This window comes from Vulpes vulpes, chromosome 7 (assembly GCF_048418805.1).
Source record: "Vulpes vulpes isolate BD-2025 chromosome 7, VulVul3, whole genome shotgun sequence".
NCBI classification, from domain to species: domain Eukaryota; kingdom Metazoa; phylum Chordata; class Mammalia; order Carnivora; family Canidae; genus Vulpes; species Vulpes vulpes.
In genome coordinates this window covers 76,879,753-76,906,812 of record NC_132786.1, presented here as the reverse complement: position 1 = coordinate 76,906,812, position 27,060 = coordinate 76,879,753, and the positions used below count along the sequence as shown (strand labels likewise).

General features: G+C 37.0%; 1 protein-coding gene and 1 pseudogene across 1 annotated transcript; one reads left to right on the top strand and one right to left on the bottom strand.

Annotated features, from left to right (window-relative positions):
• The first annotated feature begins 804 nt into the window (after positions 1 to 804).
• SPAM1 (sperm adhesion molecule 1) lies at positions 805 to 19,624 on the top strand. The gene is made up of 4 exons (XM_026018655.1): positions 805 to 860; positions 11,620 to 12,759; positions 13,233 to 13,322; positions 19,033 to 19,624. Exons 2-4 carry the CDS (start codon positions 11,803 to 11,805, stop codon positions 19,606 to 19,608), a joined length of 1,623 nt encoding a protein of 540 aa, XP_025874440.1. The 5' UTR covers positions 805 to 860; positions 11,620 to 11,802; the 3' UTR covers positions 19,609 to 19,624.
• A 6,158-nt stretch (positions 19,625 to 25,782) lies between these two features.
• Positions 25,783 to 26,323, bottom strand: LOC112935081 (gametocyte-specific factor 1-like; annotated as a pseudogene).
• Positions 26,324 to 27,060: the final 737 nt, after the last annotated feature.

The window sequence follows — 27,060 nt, the reverse complement described above, 5'->3', positions numbered from 1 at the left end:
TTAACTAGAACTCCGTTGGTGGGCAAGTTATCTAATTTTTGCTAATGCTTACTTCCTCATTTAGAAAATGAGGATGATAATTCTTACCCCAGAGTGTTATGGAGATGTTCAAATACCATAATTAATTGTTAACTAAAAATCATTAGGTGGCTTCATAATTACTTGTTGATTGTCTGATTTTAAAGATTGCTTGAAAGAAATTGCCTTTCCGTAAACAGTCTCCTAACGACATTTTGCTGAAAGGCTTGCTGTATTCATGTTAACATTTAATATATAACAAATATTGCACATTTGTGTAAAGCAGTTTAGGCGACCAATAAATATTACTTATATCTTGGATTTTTAAAACCGTAGCTATTGCTTGTTAAGAATGAAAAGCAAATAAGCGATACACAATTGAATAAAAACAATATTTTTTCTTAAAATTATAAACATTCACTAAGTAACTAAAGTACTAATTAGATTCAACCTCGAGAGACTCACTGCCCTATAATTATGTTGACAAGTGAACACGTGCCTTGGAAGTTTCTTCTTAAATCTTTGAAGTTATTTTGTTATCTATCTATTCTGTTTTGTGCTTGTTTGTTTTGGTAGCAAAATACTAGGTTTTATAAAGATCTTATCCCCATCCCCTAAACTCATACTTGGCCCATCCCCCAACTTCATAGTTGGTCCAAACTCTTCAAAAGTTCTAAAGCAGAATTTCTGCTCCAGAAATTCTGATTTCCCCATTCTCTCAGAATTCCTTTTTTTCTTGAGCTCTCTGCCAGTCGGTGAGTCTTAGGGACACTCCCATCCCGTCATAAATTAGCCAGATCCTAGTTGTTCGTCACTCTGAGTTCCTGTTTCCCTTGTCTCAGGTGAGAATCATAGGGTACTTCTGCTCTCCTCTGATCTTGGTGAAGAGACAAGTACAACTGCCTGCTCTTCTCATTTTACAAGGGTAAATGTGCTCAGGCTTTTATGGAATAGTGTATGGAGGCAGAAATAACTATAAATATTAATGGGTCTTTACAATGTTATTCGAAGATTGACTTTGTAGTTAAGTTTTCTTTTTGGATAGCATCTGTCACACATTTTGATATATGTGATATGTTAGATGTACTGCTTATTTTAATAACAACAGTAATGATTATTTGTATTTGTAGATGTAATAAGCATGCTAATAGCCAAAAGAAATTTGATACTGAGAAATAATTTTGTTAACTATTGTATCTTTGAGTTTTGGTAGCTGCTCTTTTTCTTTTATGAAATGGAAGCGGAGCCACCTCGTTTGGCCAAACTAATATATAATCACCCAACATTGTAGAGATATCTGAATCCTACATTAATAATTTTTGCCATTATTCATTTTAAATGTTATTTATTTGCCACTTACTTATTCCACTAATCCAATATAAAGGCTGAAAACTCTCTGGATAATTACATTTGACAAGCTAGAAAAATATTTCCATCAGGCTGAGAGAAGAGTTTGAAGTCTGAGCTTGAAGAGGTTGCTTTCTTAGTGGACTCCTCCATAAGATGCCAGGAAGTAGTCACAGCCAAATTAAAGCAAGGCACACTAAGGCTAGAGCCAGTCTGATCTGCTGAGAGAGTCATTGATCCATGAAGACTTTCTCATGTAGGTTTCCTCTCAGATCATGCTATGTGCTGATGAATGCCATTGGTAGGCACAGCAACATCATCAGATCTGGCTCCATGGAGGTGTGAATTTGTTGAGTATCTCACTTCCACCAGAATAAATCCATAATGCTTTTTTATTTAGAGTAAAAATATAATATATATATATATATTTTTAATTTCCTAGGGAAGCTTTAAAGCTAGCAGGCCTATGAATCATGAAATAGTCTTGGACTTTGCCTCCGTTTGTCATGCTTTTCCCTGCCTTTCACACAAAAGAGGGTGGAGGCAAGAGATAATATTATTAATAACAACAGGAACAACTTAACGTTTATTTGGTATTTACTCTGTGTCAGTTGTATGGTAGAAAGAAGAACTTGCCTTTACCCTGTTAGATTCTGCACCTGGAGCCTGTGAGTTGAGCTGACAAAAGACAGATTAACAGGAGAAAAATATATAGACTTTATTTAACATTTTTACAGGCACATGGAAGCTGTTATGGTAGTTTAGTCATTTATGGACATTAAAGAGTCTTCAAACGGATCAGAATTCTATTCTGGGTGCTGAAGAGATTAAATTATTGAGATTTGAGAACTTGACTAAGGCCCACTCAATAAGAAAGGGCTTGTTCTCGATATTGAAAACCCAGGTGCATCAGACTCCAAGGCTTCTGCCATCTGAAGTGCCTTGAACTGTTCCACGGTAAAAAATACATTTTATGTTATGACCAAGAGGACAAATTTGTAAATATATAACTGACACATATGGTTCATAAAATAATGTGTTTTACTGCACGTGATGATTGGTATTCTCTTGCTTCCAATTCTGTCCTGCCCTGTTCTATCCTAGCTTAGCCATTCCACTCTATGATAATCGATTTCACTTCTTTTTTAAAAAGTGCTCATTACAATCAGTTAAATCAGTTTTATGCCTCACCAATAGTCCATGGTCTGAACTTTAGGGGAAAAAAATCCTAGGAATAGGCCTATGGAACATCACTTTCTTGGATAATCATGTTCACAACTACTCTCCATTTTTGCCCAAAATGCATCTAAAATACTGGGATGATGTTTAGCCCTTGCTCTGCAGTGCTCTTTTTCCTTGAACTAGAAGCATGTGATCTCCTTGGAGGCCAAACAGCAGCAACCTCCCAAACTGTAGGTGAAGATAAGGGGGCACTTTGACTGTAAATACAACTTTTACTGAGTTTCTACAATTTGAAGTAAATTTTGCAGCTATGATTCTTCCTCTTCCTTTCTGCCTTTTTCACTGACCACAATCTTTATTTTTTTAATTTAAAAATATTTTACTTATTTATTCATGAGAGACACACACACACACACAGAGAGGCAGAGACACAGGCATAGGGAGAAACAGGCTCCATGCAGGGAGACCGACGTGGGACTCAATCCTGGGTCTCCAGGATCACGCCCTGGGCTGAAGGCGGCACTAAACCGCTGAACCACCAGGACTGCCCACTGACCACAATCTTTAAAGGAGAGTTAGAGTCTGGCTATTTCCCCCAAACTTGTCCATATCATCTAAAAATTTCAGTATCTGCAGTAAACATTTCTTTGGTGTTCTTGGACTAGGAATTCATAATCCCTAAATTTTTTTAGAGGTAGTCCTAGTCTAATTACATATTTTGACTTTTCCAATTGCTAGAAGTCAAAAACAACTGACACCTTGCACCTTACTTTAGATGTCATTCTTATAGTCTGGGATAAATGCAAATGAACCATCACAAGCAAGATTTCATAATATAAATAGTGCACTCTATATATTTGTATAGCTTCTTGTAAAAAATACTTCATAGGTATCATTTCACATATTATCCCCACATCCCTGTGAGTGAGATTGATCCAGGTACCACCAATATATTTCTAAAGAGTTAATACCTAAAGATTGAATAATTTGAATCTTCCAGCTATCCAGTGCTTATCCCATCAAGTGCCCTCCTTAGTGCCCTTCACCCAGTTACTCCCCTCACTCTCCTCCCCTTTTGCCACTCTGTTTCCCAGAATTAGGATTCTCTTATGGTTTGTCTTTCTCTCTAATTTTAACCCACTCAAGATCTGAGCTCCTTAATCCCTTCAGCTGTGAGTGTCTCCATCCTTCAGGTCCTACTGGCAGATGGAAGACTCAGTTAAGATAGAGAGAAAAAAATTAAAAGTGAATGTAAGAAGAGGAGAGAAGAGTCAACTGCAAAAAGAGTCACCACTAAATGTTACTAATGATACTCTGTGGCATATTTGTTCTACTCTTGAGCTATAGCACATCATTAATTGGAAAAAATGGTAGCAGTTAGAGACCATCCTGAGAGGATGGGATTAGACTTGAATTAGTAATATTAAAAATCCCTGCTAATTATAATCTCTAAGATAAATCTTACTATTCATACCACAATGTGAGGTCAAAGTAGCCATTGTTACTTCTTTAACTCTTATAACTCCTTATCTTGTTAATGTTTAAGATAAAATAAATTGGATTTTATCCAATAGGTAAACCTGTGCTTTGAAAGAATAATAGGAAATTAAAAATAATTTAGTGAAACTGAAAAAAAGGAAAAAATAATCTGATCAAAGAATTAATTGATGGATAGATTCACTCATTCACCCATACAGTTGAGTACTTATGGACCTTCTACTATGTATCAGACACAGTACTGGGAACTGGGGACATAGTAGTGAGCTCATAGTTTAGTGAGAAAGATATTTGTTTCAAATGTGAATAAAAACCGTGACTGGTACTAAGAAATGAGTACAATTTTTCTGAGAGCCTGAACACATTTACACTCACCTTGGTGGCAATCAGAAATGAACACTTCAATAGTCAGATGTGTTTGGAATGGCTACACAGTGGGAGCAGTCATTGAGAGAGGTATCTCTAGGCTCAGAATAGATTTTTAATGATCCAGGGCAAAAAGACTTATACAAGACATGCAAGGCAGGATCCCATTAGAATGAAACATGTATAATTCTCATATGGAATTCATACTGCCCATAAGAAATGTCACCACAAAACTCTCCTTCTTCAAAGGAACAAGGATTTTCGTGTGGATAATTAAAGATTTGAGTTTTATTTTACTTTAGATCCTGGCTAAAAAGCTGGCCTAGACTGAATTATCACACATTCCTCAGAAGTGGAGAAAAAGATGAATAGCTTGGGAAGACATTTGCTTGCTTGAAACTTCAACCATAGTTTTGCTTTCACAAAATGTGCATTCTTAAGGTAGACTGTAGAACATGTATTTTTAGGAAGAAAGGTATCAAATCAACTTAAAAACTCTGACAAGATTTTTGAACCAGTCTTCTTCTCAAGAAAAAAAAAAATCAGTCTGCATCCTAAGAGCCTGGTATCTCTATAGGCACCAAATACCGTAAATTGATAAGAAGTAAAACACCTTGTACTGTCTTTGAAATTGAGCTCATATGTTTTTATTCAATGACATTTATCTTCAGCATTTGCAAATGTGCTTAATCACATTTGATGCAATTGGATCCCTATTGCCTTTACTTTTATGAGCAAATAGGTGCTCTCTGTATTAGACTATAGTGGCCATTTGGATCTTTAATATAATCCCACATGTAGATTTAGTAACTATGACTTTGATAATTCAGAGAAATAAAACCCAAAAAGTCATCAGGCTGATCAAGGAAAGAGAATCATTAGTTTGCTAACAGAAGACCAATTGTAAACTCCTAGCTCGTGTTACAACTGGCATACCTTCGTGAATTTCATTGTGCACGGCACTGGTTATCATGGAGGTGCTTGTTACTCCTAAACTTTGACTGGAGCGGTACTAAGGCCTTTTGCCAATTTGTGCTAGGCAGCTGAGACACCGTAATTACAGAAGAACTAGGATTGGTCTCAGGTTTATGATGGGGGGATGTGGGGTTGACTGGAAGTCATTACTTGCATTACTAAGCTCAGTCTGGGGCTTGACAAATGGCATTGCAGAAAGTAACCCCAGCGAAGCTATTGTGTTTCTAACTAGCTCAAATTTAGAGACTCCTTAAGACTTTATTCAATTATTCAAGTAGTTAGTTTCGTCCTATCTGGTTGTGTTGGTGCTTCATGTTTGGCTATAAAAGACATAATTGTCTTCTGAGTAATGTTTGAACTCTGTGGCTTCTGGACGCTTTTATTTGAACATTTTCATCTTAAAGTGATGCCATAAGCCATGATTTTGAGTTTCCTGAAGTTCAGAGTACATTGGGTTCATTTACCTAATTATATGATTAACTCATCCAGGGTACACAATAGTGGAGACTGACAAAGATTCTCTATTGACCATGACAATCAGGCTGGTTGACCTCTCTTTCTGACAAATCCTCAAATGGTGGGCTTCTGTATCCTTCCTGTAGAATCTAGTTCTGGCAAGAACCCTGGTAAGTCAGTTTAGCAAGGAGTCCCATCCTCCATATCTGGTCATCTTGGAAATCTGATTAGGTTTCCTGTCTTCCACTGTTCCCCTAGTGCTTGCCTCATCAAGGCAAGAATCCTGTTAGGTCAGCTTAGCCAAATTTTCCCTTGCCCCTGATGTTCCATCTTAGCAATTTTCTATCCACAGACCCTCCACTTTGCCTTTTGGCTATAAAGTCCCACTTTTTCTTTTTGTATTTGGAATTGAGTTCAGTTCTACATTGCAGTCTCTTTCCCCTACTGTTCTGGTTTTTCTTTGACAGCTCTGTGGATTCTGGATGGTGTGTTTTGGTTTTTGTTCAAGCACTTTCTTTTAAAAATGTCACTATTAGCTGTAATTTTGAGTTTATTGGAATTTAAAGTATATCAAGCTCATTCATTCAATTAATGAAGTAACTCACGTATGTATCTATTGAGTATAAGTCAAGTGACTTGGAAATTTGAAAAACAGCCCTATCCTCAAATTAAGGGTATAATGTGTACATTCTATAATAAGGCCTCTGGAGTCTACAGAGATATTATAGACACAGAATGTTATTACAGGCACATTCACCTTCTTTCCAAAGGAATTTTCTTCTAAGACTAGGATGAATTGTTTTCTTATTTTCAATTAAACACTCTTGCTATTGAACTATTTTGCATTTTCAAAAGCTGAAATATTAATATCTTTCACAAAATATCAATATAACTTGCTTAAGGCCTCAATATCAAGAATTGATGTTTAATAATCCTATGGTTTTCTAGCTTCTTAGATCTATGACTTTCTAATTATATCATGGCCCAACAGGACAAAATTTTATTGCATAACATCAACATGTATAAATTACATCTCTATGTTCTACTACAGCAATTAAATAAAGTTTGATTTTGGGAACTGCTTTTGAAGGATTTTATTTGTTTGGTTCTTTTTTTTTTTTTTTTTTTTAATCTCCCCTCTCCTTTCCCACCTTAGGGGATTCAGAAAATTAGGATTTTTCTCTAACAAATGTCAAACCCGGCTTTCTTAATCACTTTGAAAATATAAAATTTTTTTTAATTTTGTGAGGAGAAATTACTTTTACAGCAAATGCTGTGTACTTCCTTGAAACCAGTTCATTCTTCATCTCTATTATACTACAGAAATCTTTTGTTAATTTAACAAAATGCTTTAACAATCAAAACAACTGCAATTAGGACTTGTTTTACCTGGGTTCTTAAAATTTATAGCATTTTTTGTTAATATGACATCTTTACCAATCTTTTTTGCTACTATAAGGCTCTTGAATTTGCGAGGATGTAAAGCTCAAGTATACACACCCTCCCTCCATCACACAGTAACATCTCAAAAGATTAAGTCTTCCCTTAATTGACTGGGCAAAGAGCTGCCTTTTCCCACCCAACACGTTGAATACTGATGAGCAATTATCTGGAGCAATTTTTGGAGCAGATCTGATATTTCAGAGGAAACTTTTACAATTCTGCCCCAACAATAAGTTGTTTTTTTTTCTTTCTACTGCATAGTGTGATAGGGAAAATCAAATATGGGTATCTGTGAAAAAGAATGAGAAGTTCTATAATGTGCCATGTTTTTAAATCTACCTCTTTAGTGGAAATTGTTTGGCACTTAGTGGTTAGTAGTAGATATACAGATTAAGAATGAGCAGCTTCTTTTTCTTTCTTTCTTTTTTTTTTAAGATTTTATTTTTAAGTAATCTCTACACCCAACATGGGACTCAACATGATCTTACAACCCCAAGATCAAGGGTCACATACTCTAAGGACTGAACCAGCCAGGAGCCCCAAGAATGAGCAATTTCTTTAGCCTTGAGGAGCTCCAGCCTGTGCAAAAACTATCTGTGGGAGACACTGACAAAGTTACCAATGAAGCAGAAGGAACAAAGTAGAGTAATAATAATGATAATAATAACAAAGGAAAAGGAGAAGGAAGAAGGAATTGATGGAATGCCACCAAAAATAGTATTATTCTCTTGTTTAATCAAGTTTATCATCATATCCATTTCTGGCCAAGTTATTTATAAAACATCATAGCGGGATCCCTGGGTGGCGCAGCGGTTTGGCGCCTGCCTTTGGCCCAGGGCGCGATCCTGGAGACCCGGGATCGAGTCCCACGTCGGGCTCCCGGTGCATGGAGCCTGCTTCTCCCTCTGCCTGTGTCTCTGCCTCTCACTCTCTCTCTCTCTGTGACTATCATGAATAAATAAAAATTAAAAAAAATAAATAAAAAAATAAAACATCATAGCTTAATAAGAAATTTCCTACAAAAAAAAAAAAAAAAAGAAAACTTGCTTGAAGTCTCTTCTCTTTCCTGAAAGCATGAATAAATTTTTGCTTTAAGAGAAAATTGCACATGGATTTTTCTGCTTTGGGGACTATTATGCTGGTCTCTTATTTTAAGTTTGCTCAGAAATCAGCTCAGATCCAGTATAACTTGTAACTGGAGGTAGAAGTCAGCCTTTGAGTTGAAATTAGAGACCAAGTAATACTTCAGAAATGAAACATAGTCTACCAAATGTAATTAGTATACAAGGGTTACAAAGGTAATAAATTTGGGGCTGGCTGCTCACTTGAAGTTTTGTTTTCTTATTTTTTGATATTCAAGAATGATTCCCAAAGTATTTATGGAGGTAATCTAGATACATTAAAGTTACCTTTAGCATCCTGAGGCTAGAGGCTATTTGGTGAATATTGTAACTGTAACCTTTATCATGCTCAGTTGTTCTGAGGCCAGTAGGGTACAAGTAACAGGGACCTAAGAAGTGCTGTGGAACATCTTCAACCTTGGGACTCTCCACTCTGGCCCTCCCTTCAGTCCTAATTTCGCTCTCACTAAAGTTATAATCTTGGCTTTATCAGTTTTTGTACACATTTCTGAATTTCACCTTGACATTGATAATAATAATTTATATTCAAAATCTATAATAGTAAGAGGATAGTATATGAATTCAGTTCTTAATTCCATTGAGGTAATATATACGTAGACTCCTTCTAGGAAATGAGAATAGCAGAAGAGTGGGTTCTGAAGACAGTCCTATGACTTGACTTCTCCATCTGTTAATTATGATTTTCTAGAAATAAAGCATTTGTAGTAGAAAAGAAGAGGCTAGAATTAAACCAAGAAATTTAGCTGTTTTGTTTGGCTTTTTCTGTCTTGATTGCCCTTACCTCAAAAATCCCAACCACAGCTCCTTCGAAAAGTAAAATGAGGGGCGCCTAGGCAGCTTAGCTGGTCAAGTGAGCAACTCATGATTTTGGCTCAGGTTGTGATCTCATGGGTCATTAGATTGAGCCTCATCGGGCTCCACTCATTCAGTAGTCTGCTTGGGATACTCTCTCTCTCTCTCTCTCTCTCTCTCTCTCTCTCTCCTTCTGCCCCTCCCACTGAGTGAGCAATTAGGCACTTGTGTGTATGCTCTCGCTCTCTTCCTCTCTCTCTCTCTCTCTCTCTCTAAAAGAAGAAAAAAAAAAGTTAAAACAAGAACACCCTGAACAAGCATCCTAATGAATAAACAATAAGAAGGTGGATGATTATATTCCTCTTCCCACTAAGGAGAAATTGAACTTCAAATCTCTTTTGGCAAACAAAAGGCTAGCCTTAAGTTTTATTTTTCTCCTCAGTTTTTATTTGAGAAACTATATGGTAGCTGAATGAAAGAAAATTAGAAGATCAAAAACATGTAATGGACTCTCAGGAAATATGAATATTCTTTTACATCCCTGGATATTCTTTAATTCCTTAAGCATGTGCTTATGTTTCTGTATATCTCAAAAAACTGCTTGTTTTCAGTAACATCAAGGCAAGGAGCTAGTTGGTCCTTAGTACTTTAGGCAAGCATCTTTACATGTTATTTAGCGATCTTTATAACTAGCTCTGATGCCTGCATAAATTCCTTCAAGCTAAAATACTGTATTTATTTAACCATCTCATCATTGGGTGGTGAAGTTGCTTTTAGTATTTTCTAGTCATAGATGCTACAATACATAGTGGTGAATGACACATTTTAAGTATCTATATCTATCTATATCATTTTTATTACAAAATAATTTAGGACAAATTCTCAGATAAAACATTCCTGTTTCAAAGGTTCTAGCTAACGTGTTGTAATGATAAAATTTCTTTATGAGAGTAAGAGTTAAGTAAGATTTTGGATGTCTTCAAATCTTGAGCTTTTAAATTTATTCTGAGGTAAAACAATCTTTTTTTTTAAGGAATGTTAATGACTTGCCAGTGCTCTAGGAAGATGTTAAAACCAACAGGCAGGGTGCCTGGGTGGCTCAGTCGATTAAGCGTCTACCTTTAGCTGGGGTCATCATCCTAGGGTCCTAGGATTGAGTCCTGCACTGGGCTCCCTGCTCAGCAGCAAGTCTTTATTCACCTTCTGCCCCTCGCCCCTGCTCATGCTTTCTCCCTCTCTCTCTCTCTCTCTCTCTCTGTCTCTCTCTGTCTCTTTCTCTCTCTCAAATAAATAAATACAAATCTTAAAAAAAAAAAAAAAGCCAACAGGCTTCTAGCCTGGGCACCACTGAAGACAAGCTGAGTGGTTTGACCCTGAAAGGACTTCTGGGCAAATACTATTGTTAGGAATTGGGAAGATACTCAAGGCTTAGCAGGAGGACTTTAGGAAGCATTTATCCAGACAATGGGCAAGAAGGACACTTGCAAAGCAACCTAGTTGATCTAAATTGAGAACAAACGTTATACACACTACTGGAGAGATGTTAATCATATGGAATTAAGTCAGGTAAGATTTTCTAGGGAGAGGAGATTCTTGTGTAAAGTCTCTAGTAGATCCTCTCAATGAGGATGCCTTTCTAGATGCTAACCCAGGTCTGCCCCCAATTCTGTGCCCCAAGACTTTGTCTAAAGATGTATTAAGAAGAGATACTTTGTTTCATAAAAATATTTACATATTTTTGTGCCTATACATAAGTTTTGTGTACGTATATATAGAGATACAGATATCTATAAGTATAGTGCATATTTAACTTATCTTTTACTCCATTACTTTGAGATATGATGGAGCACTATTCCAAATAACACTTAAACTTGTTCCTCAGTAGGAGATTTGGGTTAATTCAATAGTTTTGAGCACACTCTTGATATATTACTTCTGGTAGAAGTGACTTTTGCTTCCTCCTCTAGGTGCCTCCCTTCAAAAAAAAAAAGATGAAATCTCATAATTCTATGATAGGTTATTTTCAATTTTTGGCATGCTACTATAAAATGGTCTTTCAAGTAATAACAAACAAAAATGAGAGCTTCAACTGGAATTTTATTTAACAGGTCCTTGGCACAGCATCCTACAGAAGCAGAAAGGCAAAGGGAAAAAATAGCTACATTCACCTCTCTGTAGTCTCAGTAATGATTTGGAAAGATGAGACAAGTGTTAGCTATAACATGATTTGTATCACACAGAGGAGAAAATAATTTTATTGATTCAAACACAGGAGTTCTCCAACTTTAAAAATTGAATTTAACTCCTACACTTAAAGTTGAAAACTTGGCAAAGTTTAAAGTCTTGATACAGAAACATAGTGTAACAATATATTCTATTTATTATTTTTTTCCACTTACAGATGAAGCAACTTGCAAAACATTCTTGAAACATGAAGTAAGAAGAATAATATTTAAAAGTAACGTGATCGTTATACCTCTTTATCCATCAAAGTGGCTTCATTCCACTATCTCTCTTCTGTGCATGAAATATTGGATAAGCCAAAGTGTTTGGGAAGAAATCTTCATAGTCATTAATCTTTGCAATGGGAGTTCTCAGGTTCCAGAATATCTTCTTTAGGAGCTTTTTGGGGTCCAGTGGAACAACCCAAGCAGTGTTCATCTTCCTTCTGATTCCACGTTGCTTGACTCAAGAGTTCAGAGCACCCCCTTTCATCCCAAATGTTTCTTTCCTCTGGGGCTGGAATGCCCCCACTGAACTTTGTGCTAAAAGGTTTAACGTGCAGCTAGATCTGAACCTTTTCTCTCTGATAGGAAGCCCTCTAAAAACCGTCGTAGGACAAGGCATTGCAATATTTTATGCTGACAGACTGGGCTACTATCCCCACATAAATAAAACGACTGGCAAACATGTGAATGGAGGAATCCCCCAATTGGGATCCTTAAAAAAGCACTTGGACAAAGCCAAGAAAGATATTTCCCATTACATAGAAACAGACAGCATGGGCTTGGCTGTCATTGACTGGGACTCCTGGAGGCCTAACTGGGCAAGAAACTGGAGACCTAAACATATATACAAGGAACAGTCTATTGACTTGGCTCAGCAACAACATATACACCTTAATCTCACAGAGGTCACCCAGATAGCCCAGGCAGATTTTGAAAAGGCAGCAAGGTGTTTCATGCAAGAGACTTTAAAGTTGGGAAAGTTCCTTCGGCCAAATTATTTATGGGGTTTTTATCTTTATCCTGATTGCTACAATTATAATTATAAAAATCCCAATTACAATGGAAGTTGCTATGATATAGAAGAGAGAAGAAATGATGAGATCGACTGGTTGTGGAAGGAAAGTACAGCCCTTTTCCCATCCATTTATTTGAAGAGCAAACTAAAATCTTCTCCATTCACTGCTCTTTATGTCCGCAATCGTGTTTTGGAAGCCATTCGGGTTTCTAAAGTAAAAGATATTAAACATCCGCTTCCGATCTTTGTATATGCCCGTCCAGTTTTTACTGATATGTTGCTGACATATCTTACAGAGGTGAGTAAATCAAGGCATGAGGCCTATGAACTAGTGTCCACAAAAGGTGTTTAGTGGAATCCAATATCATTTTCAAAGGGAGTGAGATTTAGCTTTTAATATCCTTTAGGAATATTCACATTGGTGACTGTACATTGTTATACGCATATGAAAAAGAATATATTTCATTTTAATGTAATCATATAATATCTTAAGAACAATAAAAAACTAGGTAGAGTAGACAATATAGTAACTCAGGTCCTTTTTTTTTGCTTTCATGGGTTTTTCTCTTTTGTCAATAGAAGCAATTAAAACAATAACAGAAAAATCTGTAATTTGTTATAGTAGCATAGTGGTGGCAACAAGGATAGAAATAAATAGTGGGGAAGACTTAAATTATTATTGTTGAGCCAGAATTCTTAGCTTTGGTGTTATTTTCTTATGCATAGTATTTCTATTTTATTTCTGTTAACTCTTTTTGTCACATTTGCCAGGATGATCTTGTGAATACAATCGGTGAATCAGTTTCTCTAGGTGTCTCTGGAATAGTAATGTGGGGAAGCCTCAATTTAACCGAAAATGTGGTAAGTTGAATTGATAGGAAATAGATGAAAACATTTCCACTTTTAATGTGTTTGAGGATTGTTGTGGTACTGAATAATAAAATAAGTACTATGCTTGGCACATAGTGGTAGGTGCTTAATTAATACTGGTTGCATTAAACTATCCTTCCTTTGTGTGGTTATGTTATAAAGCAGAAAATATTGTACCTGTTTTCCAATGAGGAAACAGAAATTCAGTGAAATTGATTGAAATTCTCTAGGCTATCTGGCTAGTAAGTGGCAAAAACAGGACTACAACCTCAGTTTTCTGACACGATGTTTGTTTTTTTGTGATATGTCTCATCTTAAAAAGCCTATGAACTGGCCAATGAAAGAATAGTCAATTCTTTTATTCATTCAATTACTATTTATTAAGCACTTACTTTACTTATTCATTTAGTTATTCAGTGGAAGTTTATTACAAGGGCCAGCAATGATGGCCATGGGCCAAATCTGACCTACTTGCTTTTGTACAGCTCATAGGCTAAGAATGATTTTACCTTTTTAAATAGATGGGGAAAAGCCCCAAAATGATAGTATTTAAAATATGTGAGAATTCTGTAAGATTTAAATTTCGGCGTCTATTAGTAAAGTTCTATTGGAGTATAGGCATGCTCCTTAGTTTCAGTGTCTATGGCTGCTTTTGCAGTATAAAGAAATAATTGAATAGTTATGGCAGAGACTGTATCATTCAAAATCCCAAAATATTTACTGTCTGCCCCTTTACAGAAAATGTTTGCTGACCACTTGGTTTATTGAACATCTCTTTTGATTAAGTGCCAGATAATTCTTTAAGTGCTAAAAAATGTAGCAGTGAACAAAGCAAAGTCCTATCACCACGAAGCTCCATCTTTACAAGTGGAAATGCAACATATACAGATAGAATATATTAGGTAGTGATAAGTGCGATAGAGAGCAATGAAGCAGTGTAGCCAGGATAAAGAGAGATAAAATGGTGATACTTAAGATAGGGCAGTCACAGAAGGCCTCTCTGATGAGGTGCAGTTGGAACAGAGACCTGATGGAAATCAGGGACCAAGATGATAAGTGCAATAGCCTTCAGGCTGGAATGTGCTTGTCAAGAAAGACCGAGGAGGTCAGCATGACTGGAGTACAGTAAGCAAGGAAGACAGGGGTAAGAGGTGTGGTCCGCAAGAAGACAGAGGGTCAGATGTAGGACTTCATGGGCCACCAGGGGGCTTTCACTCTGACATGGAAGGCCTGAGAGGAAGAGTTGCAATCTCAAACATTTCTTATTTAGCTGAGCTCAAGATCCATGGTGGAGGGGCAAGAGCAGAAGCAGGAAGAGAAAGCAGTTGACGGTTTGTGAATATGAATGTGGTATGTGAATATAACCCAAAAGTAGAACTGAGAGGACTGACTGAGGGATTGGATGAGTAGGTTGGATAAAAGAAGTGATTAAGATGACTGAGGCTTTTGGTTTGAAAGGCTTGCCTCTGAGATGGGAAAGAGTTTAGGAGAAATGGTTTGGTGGGGTTGGGCAGGGAGGAAGCAAAAAGAGCCAGGCAGGAGTGGGGAAGGGGTGCATAGGCAACTGGGAATTTTTGAAAATATTACTAAATTGTTCAAAATTTCTCTAAGGGAGATGAAAAGGAATGAATGCTTCTTTATTTTCCACAGGTTATATTTAGTATTATCTATTTTAAGTAAAATTTTGAATAAAACTTGTTTTGTTAGGGAAAAAATGGTATTTTTTTTCTGTATAGATGACTTGCTTTCATTTTCACATAATGCACTTTCTTTAGCTCAAAAAGATTTTAAGTATCACCACCTAATCCTTTCCCTCTTCCTTCATTTTCTTCCTTGTTTAGTTCTCTATAACAGGTCTTTCTTCCTCACCTCTTCAATCTTCTTGATTCAAACAAGAGTAAAGCTGTCACATGGCCACTACTGAATTGGAGCTCAACTTTTGCTTCTCTAACAGATGTGGAAATACTAGTGAGTTAGGTGCCATTGAGAATATTCTATGAAGCTCATGGTCCAGGGGTCTTATCCTAGGACCTATAGAGAAGACACTTCATACAACACTCTAAGACCAGAAGAGACCTTTTGTCTCTTGTCCTTCAATAGACTCATTGTATTGTTAACTCATTTCTAAAAGTACTCAGCAGTAGTCCCCATTATGAGATTCTTCCAAGTAATCTGAGTTCTACTACTTATTGGTAGAACTCTATTATCTCTGGCTTGATCACCAATAAAGAGAAATAACATAAAATAGAAGTTAGGAGAAAGGGATATGTCCCTTTTGCAAAATCTTTCATGTCAGAAAATCATTTAAAAATTATAATTCTCCTGAATATATTCCTGATTATCATTCACTGTTTCTCAAATATGTAAACACTCTTCTCAAGGGTCTTGTAATTCTTTAATGGAATAATTTATAAATTCTCCATATACTTCCTTTTTTATTTTTTTCCAGAACTGAGAACTCCACCCTTATTCTGATGAGGAATGAATCAGGCATTCCCCAATTAGTAGTATGGTGTGACATACTATTTCATTGTCACATATGGTTTTTCTTTTGTTATTGCACTTTAATCTTAAATTTACCTTCTTCTCTCGTGACTCTCAGATAATCTTTAGCATTGTTCGTGCAGGGACAGTTCTTCAATTTAAATATGGTTATTGTCTACCTAATGACACTATCTTGAAATTGCCCCCTGTGGTCTCTGTTTTATATATTTCTGCTACTTTTGAATGCTAGTTCTATCATTGCTTCCCCCTTTTTCTATGTCATTTGTAATCAATAGAATCATGGATTACTCATCTTATTTCCTCTGATTCGTTGACAACTTGAGAAACTGGTAACTACAGGTTTAAAGACTGAAATTGACTTAAAGCAGTTGTTATCCAATGTAAGCAAACTATTTACACCCATTCCATTTTATCAGATCCATTGATGTGACAAGCAGCTTCTACTGGTCTCAGCTCATGAGACCTGATTGTTGAATATTTGGAAATTTTGTGAACTGGTTGTTAAACAGAACCATTATTAAAACTTAAATTACAAAAACTTAGAATGGAATAAATACTGTTAAAAACAAAAGTAATAAATACTCAAAATGTATTCGTTATGTATTTCACTACCATCCATAATCTTGAGGTTATGTATATCTAGTGTATCTATATAAGTGGAAATAGTATGTAATGATGTGCTTCTCTATACCATACTACCATTATGAGTTCTTGATTCCCAATCATCAGTAATGTTAAGTTGACAGCTTAAAATTGACCATGGCAGATGTATTTGCACCATGGATATTGACAAACATTGTAAACCAGGCCTTATCTTTAAGAAAGCCAGTTTCATATCCTTCCAAAGACTACATCTTGTATAGGCTAATCATTCTCAAACCATACTCATCCTTTACTCCTCTTTCTGCCCAGCTCTTGTCCCTGTGGTCACCCAGATTGTCATCTGAACTTCGTATAAATTCTCATATATTGTGGCCCTGGGGATACACTGTTGAAGAATATTGACAAAGTCTCTGCAGTCATGGAGTTTATATTAATGTTGGCTGGATAGAAAAAATAAACAAGAGAAATATTTGATGTGATAAGTACTACACAGAGAATTAAAATAAAAAGATGTGAGAAAGTAGATAGGAAAGGTGTCTGAGGTTTAATTAAAGCTGCAGTCTGAATGACAAGGTAAAGTGACTATGTTAAAAATTAGAGGAAAGAACATTCCAATCAGGGAAGCAAGTAAGTGCAGTTTGAAATGAACTTGCCATGCTTAAGAAACAACTAGGCACAGTGGGTAAGGGAGGGGTGTTCAAGAGGAAGGAAGGGTTACCTCACATGAGGCTGTATTAAAATCAGGAGAAATGGAATTTTGTTATAAACACTATGTAAAACTAGGATTAAGAAGAGGTTTTCGGGATGCCTGGGTGGCTCACTGGTTGAGCGTCTGCCTTCGGCTCAGGGCGTGATCCCAGGACTCTGGGATAGTTCTGTAGTTTAGAAGTCTGGGATGGGGCAGTCCCGGTGGCGCAGCGGTTTGGCGCCGCCTGCAGCCCGGGATGTGATCCTGGAGACTCGGGATCGAGTCCCACGTCGGGCTCCCTGCGTGGAGCCTGCTTCTCCCTCTGCCTGTGTCTCTGCCATTCTCTCATTCTCTCTGAATGAATAAATAAATCTTAAAAAAAAAAAAAAGAATTCTGGCATGGGTCTTATTGGGCTAAAATAAAAATGTTGGTAGGGTTGCATTCCTTTCCACGGGATGATCTTCTCTTACCTATTTGGGTTGTTGGTAGAATTCATTTCCTTGTGGTGGTAGCAACAAGATGTCTGTTTTCTGGCAGGCTATGGCTAAGGTCATTTCTGCTTCTAGAGGTCACTGCATTCTTTAGTTCTTGGCCCTCCCTTCTAGCTTCAAAGCCAGCAATGCTCGATTGAGTCTCCTTTACCTTTGAATTTGTTCTCTTTCTTCCATCTCATTTTTTTTTTAATCCCAGCCAAAAAAGTTTCTACATTTCTAAAGGACTCACAAGATTAGGTTGAGCCCAGCCAGATAACTCAAGATAATCTCTCCATCTGAAGATCCATACTCTTATCTGTAATAATATGTGTAATATTCCTTTTGCCATGCAAGGTAGCATAGTCACAGCTTCCGGGGCATTAGGGAATGGACATTCTTGGAAGGCCCTATTCTTCCTACCATCGATGGTGTCACCTCAAGGAATATAACGAGATAGATTCAAGTGTAAGCTGCCAAGATTCCTCTACTTGCCTTCTGATCTACTACCACCTTCCTTTGGTTTGCTGGAGGATTAGCACAGCCATCTCACTCAATGGAACTATGGATTATGAAAGAAGGGAGTGACTATCTTCTGTGTTGTTAAAAAGACAGCATCCCAGTTTTAGAATGCACCAGTATTGAGATGAATCATTTTAGTTATTAATCACTCAAGCTTTGCCAAATAAGTACATTTGTAAAAGAGTTGTCGTAATTCACCCATGACTTAAACTATACATAACATTTAACATAAAGGATACTCAGTTGAACCTGTGTAGTTATTTTGAGCTAGAAGTTGAGAAATCTTTCTCATGCTGTTTAAACTTGTCCTACAAAATGATTCTTATTACCTTAATTTATAATTTCTTGAGGGCTAACCAATGATATGCTGGGCCTTGTGCTAAACACTTTTATATACATTGTATCTTTTCATCTCACAACAACCCTATGAGGTAAGTGCTATAATTATCCATATTTTACAAATGGTGAAGCTGAAGCATAACGCAGTTAATTGACTTGCCCAAGGTCACCCAGATAGGAAACTAAGACTCAGAAAGCTTGTGAGATTCCCAAGGGTCACACAGCTAGTCATCAATGGAACTGTGACCAATCAGGGCAGATGGGCCCCAGAGACCATTCTCTAACCACTCTATCATTCTGTCTTATTAGTTTATGAGTTATTGAAGAAGCCCAAGGCTAGGTTGAAGTTAAGGTTCAACTGGTCAATTATTCAGTGGCACGAAATGGCATGTGACACTTACTTACAAATGTTACAAAAACAGAATAATCTTGCTAGATAAATTTTAAAAAGGTAAACTGTTTCCTATCTCTTGCTGGGTTCTGTTTTATCATGCTTCCTTAGAAATTGCATATCATAGTGAATTAATTCACATACTTGTCTCTTGATATTCTAACCTTCTTATACTCTTACAGCAAATTTGCACAGAGCTAGACACTTACATAAAGAATAAGCTGAATCCTTACATAATCAACGTCACTCTAGCAGCCAAAATGTGTAGCCAAGTGCTTTGCCAGGATGAAGGAGTGTGTATAAGGAAACATTGGAATTCAAATGACTATCTTCACCTGAACCCAGTGAATTTTGCTATTCAACTTGAGAGAAGTGGAAGATACACAGTACAAGGGAAACCCACACTTGAAGACCTGCAGCAATTTTCCAAAAAATTTTATTGCGCTTGTTATGCTAATACACACTGTAGAGAAAGAGTCGACATGACTGACATTCATACTATTAAAGTATGCGTGGGCGAAGATGTTTGTATAGATGTCTATCTAAACTTAGTACCCAGTGGTCACCTCCCTGTCTGGAAGGGGAAATATGTCACTTCAAGCAATATCTTCTCTGTCATGCCACCTGCTACAGGACCTCCATGTGTTCCTGGTAGAGATCTCAACAGGTGCCTCAAAGCCAGATTTATAGTAGAAGATAACTCCAAAACCACTCAAACGGGCTATCAGAGTATATATATTAAAAATAAGAAACAATAAACCTATTCAAGTATAAGTTCTGTGTTTATTAAATTTTCTGTCTAATGACATTGTTTTAATATCTTTTACATTTCTATATTCAATAGTTTAGCTAGCTTCGATTTTTCTTAGGCAAGTAATAATAACTATACACTTGAAGATTTATTTTTGAGAGATGAATCAAAACTCATGGCTGAGATAGTATTTTGATTTTTTGAGCACAGATTGCATTTTCATGATCAAATTGAATTTGAGATGATTATTAATTGATACACCAAAGATGTTGGCTAGGACTTTTAATTTTCAAAATTGTAGTCAGGAAAGTGTTACTCTTCTGAGTAATGAAATGAAATAGTAATGAATGAATGAATAGTAATGAAATCTATTGATACTACATTTTGCTTTTGAAAATCAAATAGAATATTATTAATATTGCATAGAATTAGTTTCGTAAGATGATATCCAATTTTGTATTTTCTCATTGCCATGAGCCTTTAGCAAATATCTCACATGCCATGAGGTATATACAGAACTAACAGGTATCTGCTATATTCTTGGTTTTATCTATAAAAGACTGATTATAAAAGTGTCTATAACATTTAGAGATCTAGTTTCCTTCTGAGAAAAATAAAGATTTAAATAATTCTAGTTTACTGCAAATGAATGTCCTTATAAGTAGTTCTTAATTTGCAACAAAAACATCATGAAATTATTATGGTAACAAAGCTTATCTTTTAAAATGTAATATCCCAAGTGTACCTGTCTGGCTGAGCACAGAACTATAGGTTTTAGGGATTTCATCTTGATAATTTCTTCAAGTTATGTTTTATAAAAAGGTGATTTAAAAAGTGATTAGCCTGTCAACCCTGTACATGGTTTAAAGGTATTCCAAATAAATATTAAAAAAAATAGTCCAGTTTTTCTTACACTTTTGATGGTCTTTGACAACCTTGTGTCTTCAAATGGCCTTATTTTACCTGAGCACCCATTCACATCCTTCATCAAGTATTTATTCAGTGTTCACTCTCTGCCAGGTTCAGTATTAACTGTCACAGATTCAAGGTGACGTTAGCATGATTCTTGTCTCAGTGAGTTTATTGTATATTTGAAGAAGACAGAAATTTGAAAATGGCAATGTGATATAAATGCTATTATAGAAGTTCAGCCTGTTCTGGCATACAAATAAGAATTTGGAGGTGTCAGAGAAAATTTCAAGGATGTCATGAAAGAGATGATGTGTCCACTACTCAGAAGACTGAATAGCAATTAGTGCAGAGACACAAGACAAAGGGAACTTCAGAAAGATGGAACATTGAGTGTGGTCTTTATAGTGGTATACAGTAGATGATGGGCCAAATGGTGAAAGCTTTGTTCCACCATACTAAGAAGTTTGGAGTTTACGAGGAAGACACTCCCAAACTTTTTAACCTGCCCTGTTTTCCCATGCATACCTGTCACAACATGACTCATTTATCTATTTTTACTCCCCATCAGCTTCCTATAATGTAAGCATCATGAGGACAGTTGTTGGGTCTATTTTACTTGCTGCCATACCCACAGTGTGATGAACAGTATCTGGGACTTAATAGGAGCCTACTAATTATTTACTAAGCCAAGAGGGAGCCACAAAAGAATTGTAAGTGTGAGAGTCGTCATGGCCACTTTTTATAATTGGGGCCCTCTTGGATCAATGCTGCCTTTTTCCTTAGCTCTGTCCTTTGTTCTCTGCTCCAATCACAATCTATGGTCAAAGCCGTGTTTTCATAAGTAAGCCATGAAAAGAGACAATTTGATAATGATCTGGAAAGGATACTATATATGGACTAGTTTAGTTTACTTAGAATACATAAATGGCTGTCAAGTGACCAGGACTTAGAAATAATAGAAGCTGCAAGGCAAACTGGAAAAGGCATGGATTCTGGAGTTTGACAGCTTTAAGGGCAAATCCCAGTCCCCAACAGTTATGAGCTATTCAAGCCTGAGAGAAGTAACCTTCTATATAACAGCAAAAATACATACTTTTTAGGGTTCTTGGGAGGATTGACTAATATAACACATGGAAAGCATTTGACTTTAGAAGTAACTCTGTAGGGATCCCTGGGTGGCGCAGTGGTTCGGCGCCTGCTTTTGGCCCAGGGCGCGATCCTGGAGACCCGGGATCGAATCCCACATCGGGCTCCCGGTGCATGGAGCCTGCTTCTCCCTCTGCCTATGTCTCTGCCTCTCTCTCTCTCTCTCTATGACTATCATAAAAAAAAAAAAAAAAAAAAGAAGTAACTCTGTAAACATTTGTAGGAGAAAGGAGATGGATATGTTTTTATTGGGTATGAGATGTGACCTGTATTGCTGTCTTCTGGTGAAATGTCAAAACAGTAGACTTGCACCATGGCAGACTTGGCTATGAACCCAATTAAGAAACGAGACTACTAAATAGAAAAAGAGAATTGGCACAAATAATTTATATAATACACAACTTTATATACCATCAAGTTTACAAAACCAAAGTTGGATTTCCACTTAGATCCAATATTTTCACCAGGGATCATGTTTGTATCTGAGGTACAAGAATAATTTGGTATCCCTGCTCTTCAGGAGCTTGCACATTGATAAAGATGATATATCAACCAAAACTGTGCACAGAATGAGGCATATGCAGAAATTGTAAAAAATGAAGAACTATAAGAAACATAGTTTCATCCTGTTAACACAACATACTAAAAGAATTGAGCATTTTAGCTTCAAAAGATATGGAATTCATTTTTTAGATACAGACTGCACCCTAAACTCTCAAGTGTCATACAAAATATCTCCCTGGTACAGCAGAAGGCTCAGCTCCAAAGGTGTTAATGAAGATAACTGCTTCTATTTTTGAAAGTGAATTTGAAAGAAGTATAGATATAGACTATTGAGTTTATTATATAAATACACTAAATGTTGTTGGAAGAAAATAGATGTTTACTAAGAGATCATGAATAATCATTTAAGCATACCTACTGAGTAGTGATAAAGACATGGAATTTTAAAAAAAAGCTCTTGGCAGTGAAGTTGGATATATATACACATTTGGGAATATTAAGTATTGTATTCTTAATATAGCAAACATTACGCTGACAAAAGTGACTAACAGGAAAATGATAGCCCATAGGAATACAAGGACAAAATGGAGAGCAGAAGTCCACAAAATGAGAAATATTTCCAAAATGTTTTTGGTAAAATATTTATTTGGTAATTAAGTAATAGTGAAAGAAATTTCTCACACTTTTCTATAAATTGGCTCCTGGCAAAGTAATAGTGATATTTACATGGTGTCTGACCTACTGAGGAAGAGGATGGGTAGGCACAGTTTATTTTGTAACTAGATATTTCAGAACTGTGAGGACATTTATTTGCCATGTAACTTCACACTGCAATGAAAGTGCAATGATTTCTGGTTTATATCCTTTCCACCCCACTCCCAGAGAAGCTCAGTGAAGGCACAGCTGTGTGCTTGGATTCTATGACATAGCACAATTCTTGGCACAGAGTAGGTGCTCAGAAAAAGTTGAAAAAAATGTTGCAATGACTTGAGCAAAATTGCTATTGATTGAAAGTGAATTTGATAAATTCCTAATTCAGTTGGTTAGCTACTGTGATTGAATGTATTTTTTCCATTTGCTTGAAGATATTTATTTTTGAAACACTTCATTTGAAATTATTTTTGACTTTGGAAATGCTCTCCATCACGTTCCTCTGTTTCTTTGGGTATACGTCAACAATGATCTTACTCCTAAATTTCTGCCTGATAAGTCCAAGGTAATAGTGTGTTAATTATGTTTTTTTTATTTTCTGTATATTAGGATGTTTTGACATCTTAACATACCTGTCAGGGAGAGACTGCCCCCATCCCCAGGGCGAGATAATTCTTAGAGATCACAAAGGGCATGTTATTTGATAAGCAAACCAACCATGCCAGAGCCCTACCTCCCCTATCTGGTCCATATGCCCCAGAAGGCAATATTCCCTTGTTTTTATCATCCCAGGACTAGGTCTCTAGGCAACTAGAGATCACCTCTATAGCCCTGTTGGGGTTCAGGACACATTACTCCAAAATATGGCTCCTTGGCATATTGAATATTTTAAGCTAAAGGATTTTGAGAAAGCGGCAGAAGCAGAAAGTTCACTCTGATCTCCTCTCACATTGCCCTTCTTACCACAAAACCATCATGTGAAAGATGTCTTCTGTATACCTGGACAAAAGGATCATCCTTGGGATCCCTGGGTGGCGCAGCGGTTTAGCGCCTGCCTTTGGCCCAGGGCGCGATCCTGGAGACCCGGGATGGAATCCCACGTCGGGCTCCCGGTGCATGGAGCCTGCTTCTGCCTCTGCCTGTGTCTCTGCCTCTCTCTCTCTCTGTTTGTCTGACTATCATAAATAAATAAAAAATTAAAAAAAAAAAAAAAAGGATCATCCTTGTCTCCAAAGACAAAGAGATGCCAAGAAGAATCCAAACCAACAGGCTTTGCTAAGTTTCCCCTAGTTTCTATAATTAGCACATTCTCTTTACTCTTTATCCTCTTATTTCCATACTACTTCCCATCCTTCATCAAACCTATAATGAAAATACACAGGTCTAACTTTTTTGGGGTCTTTTCCTTATGAAGGCTCCTGTGTCCCATAAATCTTATATTAAATTAATTTGTATGCTTTGCTCCTGTAATCTGTCAGTTTAATTTTCAGATCCAGTCAAGGACCCTACAATAATAGAGAATTTTTTCCTCTCTGCAGTCCAAGGCCTGCTGAAATTATTCAAACTAGCCAGTCGTCAACTGTTCAACCTACCCTTGAACACAAACCTATGCCTTGTGGTTCTCAAGGACACTCCAATAAAGGCTTTCCTCTCTCTCCTGGTCTGCTTCCTGTCCAAAATCTGGTGTTCCTCATATGTTCCTCTGTGTCACCTTCATTTTTACATTTTTAAAAAGATTTTATTTATTTGCGAGAAAGAGAAAGAGCATGCGCACGTGTGCAGGAATGGGGGAGGGGCAGAGAGAATGGGAGAAGCAGACTTCCACTGAGTAGGTTGCCCAATGTGGGTCTCCATCCCAGGACCCTGGGATCACAACCTGAGCCGAAACCAGATGCTTCGCTGACTGAGCCGCGCAGATGCCCCCTCTGTGTCACCTTTATAAATTGAGACACCAGCACAGAACAAATGGGAAAGTAGAAAGGCTTTTCTCTTTGTTCATATCTTGTTTTTACCATGAGTTCTTCTGTAGTAAGTTCATACTCTACATATTAACTGGAATGAGCAATATGTCCATTAAAGTGTGTTTTTTGGACTAACTGTGAAGGAGCATCTCTCATTAAGAGGTAATTTTTGGAAAGGACTTTTTGAATTATGGTACCTAATGAATGGCAGCTTCCTTTGAACTCGGCAAATACTGCAATCTTGACCTTGGGTGTAGGGTTCATATTCCAGAACTCAGAGGCTTATCTACCAGTGTTCCCCAGGTAAGAATACCAGGCTTCACATTATGTTCCACTTGCAAAACTGCCAGGATTGCTTCCACACAATCATTCTGCACAAGATACTAACATTTTGATGACACTGAAATTTGACATGGTGTGACTAAAGAATTTGAAAATCCACATCAAACCATCCATAAAATTGAAAACCTGGATACTGCACTTTTCTCTTTCTTCCTCTGCTTGCAATCCAAGAGAGAGGGAAGGAAGGAGGTAGGGAGAGAAGGTAGAGGAAAAGGAAAAGCACTCACTGCCCAGATGTCACAAATATCACAAGTGTCACTTCCTCCTCCTTGTCCCCTTGCCTCAGATTCCCTTTAAGAAGCAAAGCAGATGAAGCAAAATGGCAGTATTGTTTGGGATGTGCCAAATCCAGTCTGCTATGTACCCACAGGTTATAATGCAAAGTCACTAAGATCTTAAGGTCAGCTCTTCAAGGCATTAAATTTCCTGTGAGGAACAAGGAAAATGTTTTGTTTAGACCTTACTTCTCTATGTCTGTAAAAGCACTCAAACTGATTCAAATAATTATGGTACATTTTTAAGCTCTAATAACTTTTGTTTTGAAAGCCATAGACCGTCTATCTTCCTATAACTACATCAGGAGGGAAAAAAATGAAAGAATCCATTGGTAGGAAGAAAAAGCAGGAGTCTTATAGGGTCTGGCATTTGATGAGACAGATATTTAGTTACTGGGCATTTCCATTGTTTTTCCATGGCAGCACATACCGCAGAGACTTGGGAGCACACATGCCTGACACCAGGTTACTCTTATGTTCCAGAACTATGTTCCTTGCAGAGCTGTTGTTGCCACAGTAGTTAACTGTACCCCAGACAAATGGGGTTGCTGGTCTGTTCCTACAGATCTTTATGTCAGTTTTCATCCAAAGGAGGACACTGCCATGTGCTTTCAGGAACAGGCTTTTGTCCAAGGTTCCTGGTTCTGTTGGCAACATCCTGCTCAACAAAACTTTTATCATAAACAGCTTGAGATATGATGACTGATTTTGACCAGAGGAACATGGTAGCAAGCATTGAAAGGACAAGTAGTCATTTTGCTTTGACAACAGGATGATTCTTTCTGCATTTGATAGGATGATAAGGAACCTGGCAGCCCTGATCTGGTGGTTTTTACCATAGTGGCATTGTAATAACTTTGGGTTATTTCATATGGGAAATAACCAAAAGTTATTACAATGGGGCCAGGGAATCAATGTAATTTTCTTCCATGTTGGAAATGAAGATACAAAACCAAGTGCTCTGTGGAGACACACTCTCCCCACAATCATTTCTTCCCACATCTTGGCCCCTGACGTTAGTTAGGGCACGGGACTCCCATTTCCTGTGACTCCAATAATTTTTTAAATGTAAACACTTGTCTAACCTTTTATATTAGGTTGGTTTAAAATCTATTTTGTTCTTATAAAGTCATTGCTGCTCATGGTGAAATAATGCAAAGTTACACAGTGGGAAACTAAAAGTCCTCTTCCCTCCTCCCTCTGCCAGTGATAATCCCTGGTTATAGTTTCTTGTATGTTATTCCAGAAATTTCCTAGTCATGTGGAAGCAAATGTTTGTGCATATTGTTAAAAGATAAACTGAGGTATATTAGAATTATTAAGAGCTTATTTGAGCAAAAACTGATTCAAATCATGTAGCACCAAGCCAGAAGTGACAAGGAGTGCTCCACCAACAGGGAAAAGGCTTATACAGAGAAAGAAGGGAAGCAAATAAAGGAACTTATTGACTGGTCAAAGCTTTGAGCATAGTTGGATGTTTGTGATTGGTTGTACTTAGTATTTTGATTTTTAACTTTGAGGCATTTATAGGTTTAGATTTTGGTTTGCCTCTATAAGCTGCCACAGCAATAGAGCCACATCAGTCTAAGTGGCCCTTTGTTTAATTAATGTAACAGTATATTTAACACAAATAGGGCTATGGTGATAACTTGCTTTTCCCACATGACA